This window comes from Eucyclogobius newberryi, unplaced genomic scaffold (assembly GCF_026437365.1).
Source record: "Eucyclogobius newberryi isolate DKJ021-1_F unplaced genomic scaffold, fEucNew1.0.hap1 SCAF_2, whole genome shotgun sequence".
Taxonomy (NCBI): Eukaryota; Metazoa; Chordata; class Actinopteri; order Gobiiformes; family Gobiidae; genus Eucyclogobius; species Eucyclogobius newberryi.
The window spans coordinates 48,649,268-48,669,988 of record NW_027315834.1 but is presented as its reverse complement, the minus strand read 5'-3'; the positions used below and the strand labels follow the sequence as shown (position 1 = coordinate 48,669,988).

The following is a 20,721-nucleotide window of genomic DNA, read 5'->3' as shown; positions in this document are numbered from 1 at the left end:
TGATAGTAAACAAGAGGCTAGTTTGATAGAAAACAAAGAGACGTAAGTTCCTGTTGAAACAAACAACTTTTTTTTTCAGGAGGTCCCGCCTGATGGGCGGGGCTTACCACAGAATAGAATAAATATCTGAGTTCCCGGTCTAAATTCACAGATTGACAATGACTCTTGGATGAGAGTCAAAACCTTTCGTTTTTTTCTAAAACTGAGTCCAGATGAAACAACAACCTTTTTCCACATCTTACTATTATGTCCAAAGAGGCAAGGCAAGTTTATTTGTAGAAAACATTTCATACACAGAGCAATTCAAAGTGCTTCACACAGCAAGAAAAATGCATTAAAATCACAAAGAAATTACAGAAACAGAAATACAATAAAATTAACTAAATGTGTTTTCGGAGTCCAACTCCCTTTTAAATCAGTCCAACTGATTTTACGTACTTAGAGAGATAGCAGGTATTAAAAGTCGGGACGTTCCAAAATCGATTTTCATGAGGTTTGTTGCATTAGATCACAAATCTTCTTTAGTTTATGATTCATTAAAAAAATAGGTGGGTAAATGATCTTACCTGTTAAATACTTTTTCCTACTTGTATATTGCCACCAATCGTCATGGGAAGGTCACATGGGCGTGACTTGGGTGGTGATTGACAGTTGTAACACAATTTCGATCGATGGTTTTGATTTGTATAGCGCAGGGGTCGGGGACTTGAGGCTCCGGAGCTGCATGCGGCTCTTTATGGACTCAGACATGAATTTCAACCGCTACATCAAGTCAATAACATCAGTAGCTTTATTCCATCTAAAAAACATTGCCAAAATTAAAAACATAGTGTCCCAACCAGACTTGGAGAGACTTATCCATGCGTTTGTCTCCAGTAGATTAGACTGTAACGGCCGCTCACTGGTCTCTCCAAACGAGTTATAAAACAGCTGCAGTTCATTCAGAACGCTGCTGCTCGGGTCCTGACTAAGATAAGATAAGATAAGATAAGATATTCCTTTATTGTCCCACATGGGGAAATTTCATTGGTGCAACGCAGGTAGATACAGAGGTAGATACAGAAGAACAGATCACTTATAGGAAGTCTGAAAAACACTTTCAGTAGAAGATCTCCTATAAATAAATAAAAACTCCCATAGACAAATAAATAAATAAATACCATTGCATGTGATCACGACAGTAATTGCACATGAATATGTGTCACGACAGCACATAGGTTGCACATGAATTGCACATGAATTCCAACAGCAATTGCACATATGACAGAATTGCACATCAGTATTAGGTTAGGTCAGTATTGCGAGTGTTCAGTACTAACAGTTTTTGTTATAAAGTCTGACAGCAGCAGAAGGAAAGACCTGCGAAACCTTTCCTTCACACATCGAGGGTGGATCAGTCTCTCACTGAAGCTGCTCTCCAGAGCGGACAGAGTGTCCTGCAGGGGGTGACACTCATGGTCAAGCATAGATGTGAATCTAGCCAGGACCCTTCTGTCCCCCACCTCCTGCACCGAGTCCAGAGCACAGCCCAGGACCGAGCTGGACTTCTTGATGACTCTGTCCAGCCTCTTCCTCTCCCTCTCTGTGATGCTGCTGCTCCAGCAGGCCACACCGTACAGGAGGGCTGATGCCACCACAGAGTCGTAGAAGGTCTTCAGGAGTGGCCCTGTCACTCCAAAAGACCTGAGTCTCCTCAGGAGGTAGAGCCGACTCTGGCTCTTCCTGTACAGTCTGTGTTATGAGTCCAGTCCAGTTTGTGGTTCAGATGAACACCCAGGTACTTGTATGAGTCCACTCTCTCAATGTCCCGTCCCTGGATGTTCACTGGTGAGGGGGCAGTGGGGTGGCGTCTGCGGAAATCCACCACCATCTCCTTGGTCTTCCCCGCGTTGATGAGGAGGTGGTTCCGCTGACACCAGTCCACAAAGTCCTGCGCCAGTCCTCTGTACTCCTCGTCATCGTCGTCCGTGATGAGTCCGATGATGGCAGAGTCGTCAGAGAACTTCTGCAGGACACAGCTGTCCGTGTCATGTCTGACACGGACATGTCTGTCGTGTGAAGTCTGCAGTGTAAAGGGTGAAGAGAAAGGGCGCGAGGACAGTGCCCTGGGGCGCCCCCACACTGCAGGTCCGAGTGTCAGACACACAGTCCCGGGCTCTCACAAACTGGGGTCGGTCTGTGAGGTAGTCCAGGATCCACTCTGCCAGGTCGTACTCCACACCAGCCGTCTCCAGCTTGTCCCTCAGGAGCAGCGGCTGGATGGTGTTGAAGGCGCTGGAAAGATTGAAGAACAGAATCCTCACGGAGCTGCCAGGCTTTTCCAGGTGAGAGAGAGAGCGGTGCAGCAGGGAGATGACGCCGTCCTCCACTCCGATGCCAGGCCGACATGCAAACTGCAGCGGGTCCATGGCTGAGCTCACGGTGGAGCGGAGGTGGTCCAGGACTAGCCGCTCCAGTGTCTTCATCAGGTGGGACATGAGAGCCACTGGCCTGAAGCTGTTGAGGTCTTTGGGGCGCGGTGTCTTAGGCACAGGTACCAGACAGGAGGTCTTCCAGACCTGTGGTACCACCCTCAGCTTCAGGCTCATGTTGAAGACATGCTCCATAACTCCACACAGTTCATCTGCGCAGGACTTAAGGAGCCTGGGGCTGATGCCATCAGGTCCTGCTGCCTTCCTCACTTTAATCCTCTTCAGCTCACTCCTCACCTGTGCTGCTGTGACAGTCAGTGGTTGGCAGGGGGACCGTGTGCTGGGGGGATGGGTGAGTCCAGGCGAAGTGGGGAGCTGATGGTCCGGGGCAGATAAGCGAAGAGGAACAGATGCAGGGCATTGTCCAGCTGTGGAAGAGGGAGCATGCAGCTGTGCAGGGGGAGGGGCGGGTGACCGATCAAACCTCAAGAAGTGAGCATTTAAATCATTCACCCACTGTAGATCCCCCTCTGTCTGGGCAGGGGGGATTTTGAAGCCCGAGATGGTTTTCAGGCTCCTCCACACTCCCTGAATGTTCTTTTGCTGCAGCTGCTCCTCCATCCTCCTCTTGTAGCCGGCCTCAGCCTGCCTGATCTTCCTCCTCAGCTCCTTCTGCACAGTCCTCAGCTCCTCCTTGTTCCCTGACCTGAAGGCTCTCTTCTTCTCCTTCAGCAGAGCCTTCAGTTCACGGTTAATCCATGGCTTGTTGTTTGGAAAACACTGCACCGTCCGGGAGGGAACAATGTTTTCAAAAGTTGATGTAGTCCGTGATGCAGTCTGTGATGGTGTTGATGTCCTTCCCATGTGGGTCATAAAGCTCAGTCCAGACAGTGGTGCTGAAGCAGTCCCTCAGAGCCTCCTCGCTCTCAGCAGACCACATCCTCACCTCACGGGACACCACAGGCTGCCTGCGCACGATGGGTTCATACACAGGCCTCAGATGTACAAGGTTGTGGTCCGAGCTGCCCAGGGGAGGGAGGGTGGAAGAAGAATAAGCCTCCTTGGTGTTGGCAAAAAACAAGTCCAATGTTCTATTCTCTCTGGTGGGGCAGGTAACATACTGGGTATGTTGGTAGAACAGAAGAGGGAGAAGCGTGGTTAAAGTCACCAGAGATGAGGAAGAGAGCCTGTGGATGCTGTGTTTGCAGCCTACAAGTGCAGGAGAGCAGTGCTTCACAAGCATTTTCAGCATTGGCAGACGGGGCCACATAGACTGCGATCAAAATCACATGTGAGAACTCCCGGGGCAGATAATATGGCCTCATGCCAATAGCCAATAGTTCAATATCCCTGTTACATAGCTGCTCCTTCACTGTGCAGTGTTCGGGTTTGGACCAGCTCGTGTTCACATACACCGCCAGACCTCCACCTCTTTTCTTCCCGCATTCTCTCGTTCTGTCGCCCGCAGCAGATGAAAATTGTCCAAACCTACAATAGTCTGGCATTTCTGCTGTTAACCAGGTCTCTGTGAAAATCAAGACGCTGCTGTCCCTATAAATCCTCTGGGACCGCATGAGGATCGCTATTTCCGTCATTTTATTTTGAAGGGACCTCACGTTACCCATGACTACGGCGGGAACCGACTTCCTGTTTTCTCCTCTCTTCTCTCGGAGTTTACGTCCAGCCCGTCTGCTTCGTTGCGTTTTCCTTAGGATGTCCGCCGGGATAACGTGACGATCTACGGGTAAGACGACTGTTCTCCGCAGTTTCATTAGTTCCTCCTTTGTGTAAATGCGGTACGGCGCCGGCCGGGGGGCGGGGCCGGAGCCGGGGGACTCAGAGCCAAGACACATCGCAACGACACGACGAAAACACTCAATCCAGCCTAATAAAGTCAAAACAAGTTAATTTAAAGCGATTCCAGTGTGTGTCCCGATCGTTCGTGAAGTTCCTCTTTCATATAAACGTGTACCGACGACACGCCGTACTTTAGCGGCGGCCGGAGGGCGCGGGGGGGGGCTCGCTCGGAGCTAGCTCACGTCACAACAACACAACGAAAAATGCTCAAATCCAGCCGAAAAAAGTAAAAAACAGTTGAATAAAAAACTCTTCCAGCGCGTGTCCCTATCGTGCAGTAAAATAGAAAAAATATACTAACTTTTATAACTAACTAATATTTACAAAATATAGGAGATAAAGCACAATAAGTGTGAGAAAGAAGAGAGAGCGTTTACACCGGGCTGCCAGCTGTACCAGCGCCTTATGACTTAACCCTGACCTTAACCCGGCGCGGTCTAAAACGGCGCGGTCAAATAGCAGAGCAGTTTCAGGAGCTGCGGCACAAAATAACAGTGAAATTAGAATGTGAAATTAATCCAATATTTACAAAATGTACAATCTGCAGATGTTCAATGGTTTCATATACTGAAATACTGAAAGGTTCACAATCTATGGTTGTATAAATAGCCATCAAAGTTCAACATGAGATTCAACATCCAGTGTAGGAAGTGCACACACATATTAAATAACATTAGCACATCTCAAAGAAATAGCAATAAAGTGTCCATGAAAGAGCAAGCAGAGAGTTTGCAAAGTCTGTGGTGTCTTTTGGGTGGGATCGGACGGCTGAATCAGCCCCTACCATAACCGTAGGCGACTCATGTTGAAGGATTTGTAGGTTTGTAAAGTTCAGTGAATCAGTTCTGGTTCCGGGTCCAGGCTGGTCTCAGCTCGCCATCAATTCAATCTTTTGTTCTGGTACCCCACTGGGCACACCTGGCCTGCGGTCAATAGACAGGACCATCAGTGAAATACACAAACATTAGCTAGCTTCTATGTCATTTAGTTCATCTCTTTAAATTAACAAATAATGCAGTAAATACTTCAGTACATTCATCAATTCAATTGTATAAATACATTATATAAATAACTTTCGTTAAGATGAATAACCGGTTGGTACGAAGCTAACAGGTTGATAGCAAGTTTAGCTTTCATCTTAGCCCCACATCCCGGAGCTAAACGCAGGTTTTGCCACGAAAACTTTCTTAATGCATCATAAAACAGACATAAAACACAACCCACACAACCTACGGGTCAAGAAATACTACATAAATATATAATTTGTACAGACAAAACGCAGAAAAATAACCCGATTCAGTGCACTGAAGCAGCATGTTAGCTTAGCATTGCTCCGTATCTGCTCCGGTGCGCGAGGCAAAAGTAAGATTCTAAAGTGATCACGAGACCGCCTTAAAACACAGCGTTAAAGCAATTAGAGTAAAAGTACCTCAGTTCCGTTCCAATGTAGTCCAGGTAATCATCTCTGGAGAAAGTCTGGAGAGTAAATAATGTCTCTGAGAGGAGAAAACAAGGTGTCTCCCCCAACCACATGTGGAGAACACACAGGAGGCACGTAGCTGTAGCCATGCGGTTAGCAGCTGATTGGTGGAAAAATGTAAACAGTACGTGGCTGAAGAAAGGGTAACGCCCCACACGCGGCACACGAAAACAACCCATTTTTAACAGCTTAATGTGTACTTTTAAAGGTAATGAATACTGATATCTTAAGCACGGAGGGGCTCCTTTATAACTTCAACTTTCACATAATGCAAAAAAACGAAAATCACAAATTTGGGGAAAAAAAACTATTTGTTGTTCTAATATTGTGTCTGTCGGAGGACAAACATGATACAAACATTCTTAACATTTTCCAATGCTGTAAACATTTTTATTATTATTATTATTATAGATGTTAAATTTCAACATTTCTATCGACAAAGATTTGCGTCATAGCCTGCGACGCTCGTTTCAGCGCAGCGCACGTGCGCGGCGCATGTAGGAGGAGCACCAGCTCGTGGGCGGAGCATGTAGGAGGAGCACCAGCTCGTGGGCGGAGCATGTAGGAGGAGCACCAGCTCGTGGGCGGAGCATGTAGGAGGAGCACCAGCTCGTGGGCGGAGCATGTAGGAGGAGCACCAGCTCGTGGGCGGAGCATGTAGGAGGAGCACCAGCTCGTGGGCGGAGCATGTAGGAGGAGCACCAGCTCGTGGGCGGAGCATGTAGGAGGAGCACCAGCTCGTGGGCGGAGCAGTGCCGCAGGTGCCGGTTGTAAACAAACCGTTACGGAAGAAATGATGAGAACAGCGGATTCAAGGAAGAATGGACCGAGTCATGTGCTTTCATTGCCAATGCAGAAGGATCGTCTGCATGTTTGTTTGTCATGAGAAGATGTCAAATAACAAAAAGGGTCATTTGGAAAGACGTTTCAGGGAGGACATGGAGGATTCGCCGCAAAGACAGTGAAGGAAAGGGACATTAATTCAGCTCGAACATACTCAAGTGCCTGTGTTGAGTCGTGTGTGATCGATATCAAACAGTTATTACTCTGTTATGCAGTATGTGAACTTTGATGGGACGACTTTGAAGAAATTATCATATATATAATTTCAGGCTCAATTTAGGGCTGCTGCTATCGATTCTTTTAGTAATTGATAAATCTACAGATTTTTTCTTCGATTAATCGATTAATTTTTTGTACAATCTGTAAACCATTTAAAGCATATTAAATCGTTTTTTAAATAAACATTATAATTCATTGTAATAAACAAATAACAAATTGAGTTTCTGCCTTAAAAAAACACATTTTATTCTTAATTTCACAAAAGATTGTCCCCAAAACAGCAACATTTCACTTCTTCTGTTCTGTTTGTATATAAAGAATATATAAGGAGTATATTAAGAATATATATAAAGCGCAACAAGTCGCTCCGCGCGCCACAGATTCACGTGTTTTTAATAAAATATGTAAATTAAACGAAGCATCGAGGCAAAATAATAATCAAAGCTTTTTTGTAATCGAATTATTCGATTAACTCGAGTAATCGTTGCAGCACAAGTTCAATTGGAAAGAGAAGAGGATTGTACTGTTATTAAGGTTGGAAGAGGACTGTGTTTTTTGTTTTTCTCTAATCCTCAAAATAAAAATGACACCAAAATTCTAATTTCTTAATTGTATTTCGATATTTTCATCAATGCAACAAAATATGATGCATTAAAGGTTGAATGGACGATTTTTTAACCAAAATCCGAGTCTTATTTCCTCGTAGCGTGAACTGCCGATTAGTCCTGCCACGTATCAATCATAAAACACACCTACCGTTCACCTGCAGAGCCTGGTTCACCTGCAGAGCCTGGTGAGCCTGGTTCACCTGCAGGGCCTCGTTAACCTGCAGCCGCATGCGGCTCGTCCCCATGAGCAGCACGGTTCCGCGTGTCTAAGCGCATGGATCTATCATAATATAGTTCCCTCAGTGTACGGGACAAAATGAAGACGGAGAAAGACAGTTCGAGCTGACGCAGAAGAAGACGGAAATCTACAGGAGACGAGAGATGCGATGTGCTCCGTCGCGCTAATAAACAAACGCACGTGTGTGTTGTATCAGTCCACACGGGGGAGGGGCATGCACTTCCGCCTGAGTTCTCAAATCGCCGAAAAATCGTCCATTGCGCCTTTAACATTGTAATGGAAGTTAGACTTAAAGCACCAAAAATGGTATAGCAGAGTACTCACGTGGTGCGTCTCTCTCTCCAGGGGGCGCTGCAGGGAAAATACTCATTTAATAGGGATGCTCAGTATGTATTTGTAGCCTTGTCATTTTGATAGTCGGCTAATATAGCTAATATACACTTACAGCCTTTGTTCCCTTTGTGTTTTGTTTTTTTGGTCCGATTTGGCTCTTTGAACATCAAAGGTCGCTGACCTCTGGTATAGCCAAAGTTGTCAAAAACCACAAGCGGACCAAGACCACACAGGTCTTGGTCCTCTGATCTCGCCTGCTTGTACGCTACATTTGCTTACTTTAGTGATATGATCCAAGACGATCTTACAACAGTCACATTAGCGGGACATAAGCTACAGGATCCCAGCAGTTCTCGGGTAAGAAATAGTCGTCGAGTCGTGTATTAATTTCAAAAGTTTAAACTTGTCTCTGTCGAACTCTCGGCCGCGTTCGAAACACGTGGAAAAAGTCAATTTGTTTATCTTCCTGGTTCTTTTTTCATTCAGCCAATCACAGTCTGCCAAGTGCGCCGTCATCAGCGAGGCGCAGGGGCGCAGGACACGTGCGCCTTCGCCGCCTCACGTGACCGCTCTGTTTGTAAACACGGGAGAAGTGTCGCTCGGTCTGTTAGCCGTTAGCTTCAGTGTTAGCTTCTGTGTTAGCTCTACGGCTACAACAGCATGGCGGGCGAAAGTGCGCGGCCGTATTTCTTCGGGGACATCGGTGAGTGAGAAGTGAAAGACGCTGTTCGTGTCCTGCTTTGGTCCCGCGCCGTCTTAGGCTCCCGGCCAAGCTAAAGCTAAAGCTAAAGCTAACACCAGGCTCGTCCCGTGCTGACTTCTGTAACACATTCTTAACGTTTGCATCATAATTCATGCACATTTAGCTGCTTTAAGTGGAAATTGAACCTATGCACGTGCGTATAAAAGGCGCTCAGGATGTTCGATTTAATTTGGTGTTATTTATTATTATTATTATTATTATTATTATTAGTTTATTTGAGCTGTTATTGTGCCAGTATTAGCTGTAGTTTAGCTCGTTTCTTACTCTAGTCCCAGGCAACGTGTAGCACGCCAGCAATATACAATGTACATGATACACAATACAATTAGGATTAGTAGAAAAATATAAAAGAAATATATCCAAATACCAAAAATATAAATTATGATATAGTTATTTGAGAAGTCAAAATTTTACCAAATATTTATATCATGATGTTTTTATTTTTAGCGTTTTAGTTCCACCAGAAACACAAACTGACCAGAGAAAAGGGACTGAAAGGAATAATAGAGGATTGTTGTTGTGCAATTGAGTAGTTCCCCGCGTGCTACTGCACACCTGCGGCCTCCTTCCCGGGACAGCAGCACGTTGCCATGGCTGCGCATGCGCCACATCCACATCCATTCAAACTGTTTTTGTCACAATCCTAGAACGTCAAACTCAATTTCGTCACAAATAGACCAGGAGTGTTCCGTCGTAGAAGAATATAAGATAAGTTGTATCATCTGGACAGTGTTTTTGTCTCATCCCAGAGTCATTTTCAATCTGTGGCTCTGCTCTGGCTGTACCATTTTGTGAAAAAATATCTAATTGTGATTTTTCTGAAGATATGCGATTGTGATTAGATTTGTTATTTTTGTTTTGATTGTACGATTCTGTTAAAAGTTCACATTTAAATGCAAATTGCACTGAACACTGAACACTGAAACGGGCCCATGAACTGACAAACTACTAGACGTCTCAACAGATCTAATTTAGAGTTACAGTTTTTGTGCTGAATGACAGGATATTGGCACTTATGACCTTTGCCATTAGGTTATTGTGTCCTTTCGATTTGGGTTAATCTTGCAGCTCTACTCAAGGTCTAATACTGGGACGTCCCACTCAATTTGGGCTTCAAAACCCGTCTTCCCGTATTGTGGACGGCTTTGTATTTTGTAAATATTTTTTCTACTTTACTTGTACGATCGGGACACGCGCTGGAATCGCTTTAATTCAACTTGTTTCGACTTTGTTCGGCTGGATTATTGAGTGTTTTTCGTCGTGATGTGCGCTAGCTCTGAGCCCCACCAGACTTCGAAATTTAACTGACTTTGGACAAAGTGGGACTTTTACTTTGGACTTTGTCTTCACTTTGGTTTCTCTGGATGCACGTTGTCTTGTCCTGTTTGTTTTTGTTGTTTTGTGTTTTAAATTTTGAAAAAGGAAAAAGGGGGGAAGCTCACTGAAGCCTGCTGCAGACGAGCCGGGTGCAGATGCCCTTTGACCCTAAGCACACCGGCCACTCACATTCACATGTTTCCCTGGCAGGCTGCTGGTCCGAGCGGACGGAGGTGCACAGGGCGGCGTCTGAGGGCGCGGCGTCTGCCCTGAGGCGGCTGATCGAAGGCGGGGCCTCGGTGAACATGGTGGCGGTGGACTCCATCACGCCGCTGCACGAGGCCTGTGTCAAGGGTCAGACGCAGTGTGTGGAGCTGCTGCTGGACGCCGGCGCTCAGGTCAGACAGTCTCCGGGATCGGGTCCGGTCGTCCGCGCGACCCCGACACGGGTCCGGTCGCCCGCGCGACCCCGACACGGGACTGGGCGACCCCGACACGGGTCTGGTCGCCCTCGCCTCGCGACCCCGACACGGGTCTGGTCGCCCTCGCGACCCCGACACGGAACTGGGCGACCCCGACACGGGTCTGGTCGCCCTCGCGACCCCGACACGGAACTGGGCGACCCCGACACGGGTCCGGTCGCCCGCGCGACCCCGACACGGGACTGGGCGACCCCGACACGGGTCTGGTCGCCCTCGCCTCGCGACCCCGACACGGGTCTGGTCGCCCTCGCGACCCCGACACGGAACTGGGCGACCCCGACACGGGTCTGGTCGCCCTCGCGACCCCGACACGGAACTGGGCGACCCCGACACGGGTCCGGTCGCCCGCGAGACCCAGAATGAGGCAGAATATTCTCATAATTTGTTCAGAACACAAATCATAAATAAATATAAAATTAAAGCCGCAAGCGGCATCCAGCGGCCCTCGTCAGGGCAGGTCTCTGCTCTCGTGACCATTGAGTAACCTGCTTCTGTGCATCGCCATGGCGACACACCTGGCAGTGAACAGAAACTGTAATACTTATACTCTCCTCTCCCTCCCCCCCCTCCTCCTCCTCTTCAGGTGGATGCGAGGAACGTGGATGGGAGCACTCCTCTGTGTGAGGCCTGCTCCTCTGGGAGTCTGGAGTGTGTGCGTCTCCTCCTGAAACACGGAGCAAAGACGAACCCGGCGCTGACCTCCAGGACGGCGTCTCCTCTGCACGAAGCCTGCATGGGAGGTCAGACCTTTCCTCCAGGAGGTCAGGGCCACACGTGACGCCTCCTTGTGCTCCTCAGGTAGCTCCGAGTGTGTGGAGCTGCTGGTTGCCATGGGAGCGAGTCTGGAGGCGTACGACCTGTACCACGGCACGCCGCTGCACGTGGCCTGTGTCAACGACCACATGGGCTGTGCCAAGGTGCTCCTCAACGCAGGTGTGACAGACACAGCTCCTGGAGTGATGGTGTGTGGAGGAGGCCCCTGCGCCGCGGGGGGCATAAAGCCTGAGGAGATGTGTTTCTCTCAGGGGCCAAAGTGAACGCGGCGCGACTGCACGAGACGCCGCTGCATCACGCCGCCAAGAACAAGAGCGAGGACATGATCCAGATCCTGGTGGAGTTTGGAGCCAACGTTTACTCCCGAGACCAACGCGACCGAAGACCAGGGGACTACACCCGGCCCGGGTCGGGCCCCGCAGAGCGCCTGCGCTCCTACGAGAGTGAGTACCCTCTCTGTAGGCCCTCAGGTTCAGGTGTTTGACCCTCTCTTCTCTGTAGGCTCTCAGGTGTTTGACCCTCTCTTCTCTGTAGGCCCTCAGGTTCAGGTGTTTGACCCTGTCTTCTCTGTAGGCCCTCAGGTGTTTGACCCTGTCTTCTCTGTAGGCCCTCAGGTGTTTGACCCTGTCTTCTCTGTAGGCTCTCAGGTGTTTGACCCTGTCTTCTCTGTAGGCCCTCAGGTGTTTGACCCTGTCTTCTCTGTAGGCCCTCAGGTGTTTGACCCTGTCTTCTCTGTAGGCCCTCAGGTGTTTGACCCTGTCTTCTCTGTAGGCTCTCAGGTGTTTGACCCTCTCTTCTCTGTAGGCCCTCAGGTGTTTGACCCTGTCTTCTCTGTAGGCCCTCAGGTGTTTGACCCTGTCTTCTCTGTAGGCCCTCAGGTGTTTGACCCTGTCTTCTCTGTAGGCTCTCAGGTGTTTGACCCTGTCTTCTCTGTAGGCTCTCAGGTGTTTGACCCTGTCTTTTCTGTAGGCCCTCAGGTGTTTGACCCTGTCTTCTCTGTAGGCCCTCAGGTGTTTGACCCTGTCTTCTCTGTAGGCCCTCAGGTGTTTGACCCTGTCTTCTCTGTAGGCTCTCAGGTGTTTGACCCTGTCTTCTCTGTAGGCTCTCAGGTGTTTGACCCTGTCTTCTCTGTAGGCCCTCAGGTGTTTGACCCTGTCTTCTCTGTAGGCTCTCAGGTGTTTGACCCTGTCTTCTCTGTAGGCCCTCAGGTGTTTGACCCTGTCTTCTCTGTAGGCTCTCAGGTGTTTGACCCTGTCTTCTCTGTAGGCCCTCAGGTGTTTGACCCTGTCTTCTCTGTAGGCTCTCAGGTGTTTGACCCTGTCTTCTCTGTAGGCTCTCAGGTGTTTGACCCTGTCTTCTCTGTAGGCTCTCAGGTGTTTGACCCTGTCTTCTCTGTAGGCTCTCAGGTGTTTGACCCTCTCTTCTCTGTAGGCTCTCAGGTGTTTGACCCTGTCTTCTCTGTAGGCTCTCAGGTGTTTGACCCTGTCTTCTCTGTAGGCCCTCAGGTGTTTGACCCTGTCTTCTCTGTAGGCTCTCAGGTGTTTGACCCTGTCTTCTCTGTAGGCCCTCAGGTGTTTGACCCTGTCTTCTCTGTAGGCTCTCAGGTGTTTGACCCTGTCTTCTCTGTAGGCTCTCAGGTGTTTGACCCTGTCTTCTCTGTAGGCTCTCAGGTGTTTGACCCTCTCTTCTCTGTAGGCTCTCAGGTGTTTGACCCTGTCTTCTCTGTAGGCTCTCAGGTGTTTGACCCTGTCTTCTCTGTAGGCCCTCAGGTGTTTGACCCTGTCTTCTCTGTAGGCTCTCAGGTGTTTGACCCTGTCTTCTCTGTAGGCCCTCAGGTGTTTGACCCTGTCTTCTCTGTAGGCTCTCAGGTGTTTGACCCTGTCTTCTCTGTAGGCCCTCAGGTGTTTGACCCTGTCTTCTCTGTAGGCTCTCAGGTGTTTGACCCTGTCTTCTCTGTAGGCTCTCAGGTGTTTGACCCTGTCTTCTCTGTAGGCTCTCAGGTGTTTGACCCTCTCTTCTCTGTAGGCTCTCAGGTGTTTGACCCTGTCTTCTCTGTAGGCTCTCAGGTGTTTGACCCTCTCTTCTCTGTAGGCTCTCCTCTGAGTCTGCAGCAGTTGAGTCGACTCTCGGTCAGGAACCATCTCGGCCCCAGAGCGCTGAAGGCCATCGCACAACTGCACATGCCCAAGATCCTCCTCAACTACCTCTGCTTCCAGTGAAGACCAGGACCAGGACCAAGACCAGGATCAGGATCAGGACCAGGACCAGGACCAGGACCAGGACCAGGACCAGGACCAGGACCAGGACCAGGACCAGGACCAGGACCGGTCCATGACTCGTTCAGGCCGAGTCCACGTTGTTTGCATGAAATGTCATTCTTAATTATTTATTCATATTTCTGGTTCACACGTGTCTTATTTTGGATCATTATTTCGACGAGGTGATAATGTACTTCATATATTTTTATTGCCAAATATAAGTCTTACAGAAGAAGTGTGAGTTGTACGTGGTTAATATAAAGTATCTGCTTCTGTCTTAAAGTATTTACACTTGATATTTCATCTGTTCAAGCTGTGACGTCTTTAATAAACTGTATGTTTAAATATAAAGAGTCAATTATTGATTATGAATTCATCCTTCATAATAAAGTGAACATGGTGAAAATGAACATGTTTTGCTTGTTTTTATTAATTATACATAATAATTAAGAGTCTAATTGTATCTGACAAATTATAAGAATCCCAAACTTAAAACATTGAAATATTACCTCAGTCATTGTTACTGTAAATACTCTCTATAGTCTGTAGTAGTAGTACTCTCTATACTATCACTACTCCCTCCACCAGGGGGCGCAAGAGACTGCAAAATAAGCAGGGGTTCTTTCATGTCTTCTGTATCTCTGCTGTTTGTCTTTAACTAGCTATGGTTTAGACCTGGTTTAGACCTGGTTTAGACCTGGTTTAGACCTGGTTTAGACCTGGTTTAGTCCTGGTTTAGACCTGGTTTAGTCCTGGTTTAGTCCTGGTTTAGTCCTGGTTTAGTCCTGGTTTAGACCTGGTTTAGTCCTGGTTTAGACCTGGTTTAGACCTGGTTTAGACCTGGTTTAGACCTGGTTTAGACCTGGTTTAGTCCTGGTTTAGACCTGGTTTAGTCCTGGTTTAGTCCTGGTTTAGTCCTGGTTTAGTCCTGGTTTAGACCTGGTTTAGTCCTGGTTTAGTCCTGGTTTAGACCTGGTTTAGTCCTGGTTTAGTCCTGGTTTAGTCCTGGTTTAGTCCTGGTTTAGACCTGGTTTAGTCCTGGTTTAGTCCTGGTTTAGACCTGGTTTAGACCTGGTTTAGACCTGGTTTAGTCCTGGTTTAGACCTGGTTTAGACCTGGTTTAGACCTGGTTTAGTCCTGGTTTAGTCCTGGTTTAGTCCTGGTTTAGACCTGGTTTAGTCCTGGTTTAGACCTGGTTTAGTCCTGGTTTAGTCCTGGTTTAGACCTGGTTTAGACCTGGTTTAGTCCTGGTTTAGTCCTGGTTTAGACCTGGTTTAGTCCTGGTTTAGACCTGGTTTAGACCTGGTTTAGATCTGGTTTAGTCCTGGTTTAGTCCTGGTTTAGACCTGGTTTAGTCCTGGTTTAGACCTGGTTTAGACCTGGTTTAGTCCTGGTTTAGACCTGGTTTAGACCTGGTTTAGTCCTGGTTTAGACCTGGTTTAGTCCTGGTTTAGACCTGGTTTAGACCTGGTTTAGTCCTGGTTTAGACCTGGTTTAGACCTGGTTTAGTCCTGGTTTAGACCTGGTTTAGTCCTGGTTTAGACCTGGTTTAGCTGTTTTAGGTCACGCTTCACTTTACTTGCCATTTTTGCATTTGACCCATTCTCAAATGTCCCAGCTACAGATATGAACCCAGGACCATGTTACTGTGAGGTGAAAGTGCTATCCACGGGGCCATTCATCTATGTCCAGGAGAATAACACATATTGAACTGCCCTTTCTCTTCACCCTCTACACTGCAGACCTCAGACATGGACAGCTGTGTCCTGCAGAAGTTCTCTGACCACTCTGCCATCATCGGACTCATCATGGACGACGATGATGTGGAGGACAGAGGACAGAGGACTGGAGCAGGACTTTGTGGAACCTCCTCCTCATCAACGCGGGGAAGACCAAGGAGATGGTGGTGGACTTCCACAGAGGCCACGCCCCCCTCACCAGTGAACATCCAGGGACAGGACAGGCCACGCCCCCCTCACCAGTGAACATCCAGGGACGGGACAGGCCACGCCCCCCTCACCAGTGAACATCCAGGGACAGGACAGGCCACGCCCCCCTCACCAGTGAACATCCAGGGACAGGACAGGCCACGCCCCCCTCACCAGTGGACATCCAGGGACGGGACAGGCCACGCCCCCCTCACCAGTGAACATCCAGGGACGGGACAGGCCACGCCCCCCTCACCAGTGAACATCCAGGGACAGGACAGGCCACGCCCCCCTCACCAGTGAACATCCAGGGACGGGACAGGCCACGCCCCCCTCACCAGTGAACATCCAGGGACGGGACAGGCCACGCCCCCCTCACCAGTGAACATCCAGGGACGGGACAGGCCACGCCCCCCTCACCAGTGGACATCCAGGGACGGGACAGGCCACGCCCCCCTCACCAGTGAACGTCCAGGGACAGGACAGGCCACGCCCCCCTCACCAGTGGACATCCAGGGACGGGACAGGCCACGCCCCCTTCACCAGTGAACATCCAGGGACAGGACAGGCCACGCCCCCCTCACCAGTGAACAGGGACGGGACAGGCCACGCCCCCCTCACCAGTGAACATCCAGGGACAGGACAGGCCACGCCCCCCTCACCAGTGAACATCCAGGGACAGGACAGGCCACGCCCCCCTCACCAGTGAACATCCAGGGACGGGACAGGCCACGCCCCCCTCACCAGTGAACATCCAGGGACAGGACAGGCCACGCCCCCCTCACCAGTGAACATCCAGGGACAGGACAGGCCACACCCCCCTCACCAGTGAACATCCAGGGACGGGACAGGCCACGCCCCCCTCACCAGTGGACATCCAGGGACAGGACAGGCCACGCCCCCCTCACCAGTGAACATCCAGGGACGGGACAGGCCACGCCCCCCTCACCAGTGAACATCCAGAGACGGAACAGGCCACGCCCCCCTCACCAATGAACAGGGACGGGACAGGCCACGCCCCCCTCACCAGTGAACAGGGACAGGACAGGCCACGCCCCCCTCACCAGTGAACATCCAGGGACAGGACAGGCCACGCCCCCCTCACCAGTGAACATCCAGGGACAGGACAGGCCACGCCCCCCTCACCAGTGAACATCCAGGGACGGGACAGGCCACGCCCCCCTCACCAGTGAACATCCAGGGACAGGACAGGCCACGCCCCCCTCACCAGTGAACATCCAGGGACGGGACAGGCCACGCCCCCCTCACCAGTGAACATCCAGGGACGGGACAGGCCACGCCCCCCTCACCAGTGAACATCCAGGGACAGGACAGGCCACGCCCCCCTCACCAGTGAACAGGGACAGGACAGGCCACGCCCCCCTCACCAGTGACAGGGACGGGACAGGCCACGCCCCCCTCACCAGTGAACAGGGACGGTACAGGCCACGCCCCCCTCACCAGTGAACAGGGACGGGACAGGCCACGCCCCCCTCACCAGTGAACAGGGACGGGACAGGCCACGCCCCCCTCACCAGTGAACAGGGACGGGACAGGCCACGCCCCCCTCACCAGTGAACAGGGACGGGACAGGCCACGCCCCCCTCACCAGTGAACAGGGACGGGACAGGCCACGCCCCCCTCACCAGTGAACAGGGACGGGACAGGCCACGCCCCCCTCACCAGTGAACAGGGACGGGACAGGCCACGCCCCCCTCACCAGTGAACATCCAGGGACGGGACAGGCCACGCCCCCCTCACCAGTGAACATCCAGGGACGGGACAGGCCACGCCCCCCTCACCAGTGAACATCCAGGGACAGGACAGGCCACGCCCCCCTCACCAGTGAACATCCAGGGACAGGACAGGCCACGCCCCCCTCACCAGTGAACATCCAGGGACGGGACAGGCCACGCCCCCCTCACCAGTGAACATCCAGGGACGGGACAGGCCACGCCCCCCTCACCAGTGAACAGGGACGGGACAGGCCACGCCCCCCTCACCAGTGAACAGGGACGGGACAGGCCACGCCCCCCTCACCAGTGAACAGGGACGGGACATTGAGAGAGTGACTCACACAAGGACCTGGTGTTCATCTGAACCACAAACTGGACTCATAACACAGACTGAACAGGACGAGCCAGAGTCGGCTCCACCTCCTGAGGAGACTCAGGACTTTTGGAGTGACAGGGCCGCTCCTGACAGGGCCGCTCCTGACAGGGCCACTCCTGAAGACCTTCTCCTCCTCTGTGGTGCATCAGCTCCTGTAGGCGTGGTCATCACAGAGGGAGAGAAAGAAGCTGGACACAGCTCCGTCCTGGGCTGTCCTCTGGACTTGGTGCAGGAGGTGGAGGACAGAAGGTCCTGGCTAAACTCACATCTATGCTGGACCATGAGTGTCGCCCCCTGCAGGACACTCTGCCCCCTGCAGGACACTCTGTCCCCTGCAGGACACTCTGTCCCCTGCAGGACACTCTGTCCCCTGCAGGACACTCTGTCCACTCTGGAGAGCAGCTTCAGTGACTGATCCACCCTCGCTGTGTGAAGGAGATGTTTCACAGTCTGTCCTTCTGCTGCTGTCAGACTCTACAACAAACACTGTCATACACATGTGCAATACTGTCGTGATCACATGCAATGGTATTTATGTATTTATGTATTCATTTATTTGTCTATGGGAGTTTTTATTTATTTATAGGAGATCTTCTACTGAAAGTGTTTTTCAGACTTCCTATAGGTGATCTGTTCTTCTGTATCTACCTCTGGATCTTCCTGCGTTGCAACAATAAAATTTCCCCATGTGGGACAATAAAGGAATATCTTATCTTATCTTATCTTGTACTGCATGTTGTACTGCATATGACCTCATCTTTGACCCGTTACACAACAGCACCATCTCTCACCTGTGCCCCGACAACATACTGCAGTACTCTCTGTACGCTGTGTACTGTGTATACTCTGTGTACTCTCTGTACTGTGCCCCGACAACATACTGCAGTACTCTCTGTACGCTGTGTACTGTGTAAACTCTGTGTACTGTGCCCCGACAACATACTGCAGTACTCTCTGTACGCTATGTACTGTGTATACTCTGTGTACTCTGTGTACTGTGCCCCGACAACATACTGCAGTACTCTCTGTACGCTGTGTACTGTGTGTACCGTGTGTACCCTGTGTACTGTGTGTACTCTGTGTACTATGTGTACTCTGTGTACTGTGTGTGCCTTGTGTCCTGTGTCCTGTGTGTACTGTGAGTACTGTGTGTACTGTGAGTACTGTGTGTACTGTGAGTACTGTGTGTACTATGAGTACTGTGTGTACTGTGTGTACTGTGAGTACTGTGTGTACTGTGAGTACTGTGTGTACTATGAGTACTGTGAGTACTGTGTGTACTGTGTGTACTGTGAGTACTGTGTGTACTGTGTGTACTATGAGTACTGTGTGTACTGTGAGTACTGTGAGTACTGTGTGTACTATGAGTACTGTGTGTACTGTGAGTACTGTAAGTACTGTGTGTACTTTGTGTACTGTTAGTACTGTGTGTACTGTGAGTACTGTGTGTACTGTGAGTACTGTGTGTACTATGAGTACTGTGTGTCCTGTGTGTACTGTGAGTACTGTGTGTACTGTGTGTACTGTGTGTACTATGAGTACTGTGTGTACTGTGTGTACTGTGTGTACTATGAGTACTGTGTGTACTGTGTGTACTGTGAGTACTGTGTGTACTGTGTGTACTATGAGTACTGTGTGTACTGTGTGTACTGTGAGTACTGTGTGTACTATGAGTACTGTGTGTACTGTTTGTACTGTGAGTACTGTGTGTACTGTGTGTACTATGAGTACTGTGTGTACTGTGTGTACTGTGTGTACTATGAGTACTGTGTGTACTGTGAGTACTGTGTGTACTATGAGTACTGTGTGTACTGTGAGTACTGTGTGTACTGTGAGTACTGTGTGTACTGTGTGTACTGTGTGTACTATGAGTACTGTGTGTACTGTGTGTACTGTGAGTACTGTGAGTACTGTGCGTACTGTGAGTACTGTGTGTACTATGAGTACTGTGTGTACTGTGAGTACTGTGTGTACTGTGTGTACTGTGTGTACTGTGTGTACTGTATGTACTGTGTGTACTGTGTGTACTGGAGCTGAACGTTTATACAAGAAACAAAACGACGAGAGATTTGTCTCTGTCACATCTTTGATTTGACTTTTCCTGTTGTGTACGAACTGTAGCAGTAGTAGTACTACTACTGCTACTACTACTGCTACTGCTACTAGGAGGACACAGACACAGGGGGCGCTCTAACATGTTGCAGATGCAGACGAGTCTGGCACCAGCAGGAGGCCTGACTCTTGCACCAGCAGGAGGCCGGTCCATGTTTAGTCCTGACTCTGGCACCAGCAGGAGGCCGGTCCATGTTTAGTCCTGACTTTGGCACCAGCAGGAGGCCGCTCCATGTTTAGTCCTGACTCTGGCACCAGCAGGAGGCCGGTCCATGTTTAGTCCTGACTCTGGCACCAGCAGGAGGCCGGTCCATGTTTAGTCCTGACTCTGGCACCAGCAGGAGGCTACACTACACTACACTACTACTACACTACACTACACTACACTACACTACTACTACACTACACTACACTACACTACTACTACACTACACTACACTACACTACACTACACTACACTACTACTACACTACACTACACTACACTACTACTACACTACACTACACTACTACTACACTACACTACACTACACTACACTACTACTACACTACACTACACTACACTACTACTACACTACACTACACTACACTACACTACTACTACACTACACTACACTACTACTACACTACACTACACTACACTACACTACTACACTACACTACACTACACTACACTACACTACTACACTACACTACACTACACTACTACTACACTACACTACACTACACTACACTACACTACTACTACACTACACTACACTACACTACTACTACACTACACTACACTACTACTACACTACACTACACTACACTACTACTACACTACACTACTACTACACTACACTACACTACTACTACACTACACTACACTACACTACACTACTACTACACTACACTACACTACTACTACACTACACTACTCTACTACTACACTACACTACACTACTACTACACTACACTACACTACACTACACTACACTACACTAC

General features: G+C 49.6%; 1 protein-coding gene across 1 annotated transcript; it reads left to right on the top strand.

Annotated features, from left to right (window-relative positions):
* The first annotated feature begins 8,557 nt into the window (after positions 1-8,557).
* asb13a.2 (ankyrin repeat and SOCS box containing 13a, tandem duplicate 2) lies at positions 8,558-13,848 on the top strand. The gene is made up of 6 exons (XM_072453326.1): positions 8,558-8,692; positions 10,280-10,467; positions 11,135-11,291; positions 11,350-11,484; positions 11,577-11,768; positions 13,417-13,848. Exons 1-6 carry the CDS (start codon positions 8,650-8,652, stop codon positions 13,542-13,544), a joined length of 843 nt encoding a protein of 280 aa, XP_072309427.1. The 5' UTR covers positions 8,558-8,649; the 3' UTR covers positions 13,545-13,848.
* The last annotated feature ends 6,873 nt before the right edge of the window (positions 13,849-20,721 follow it).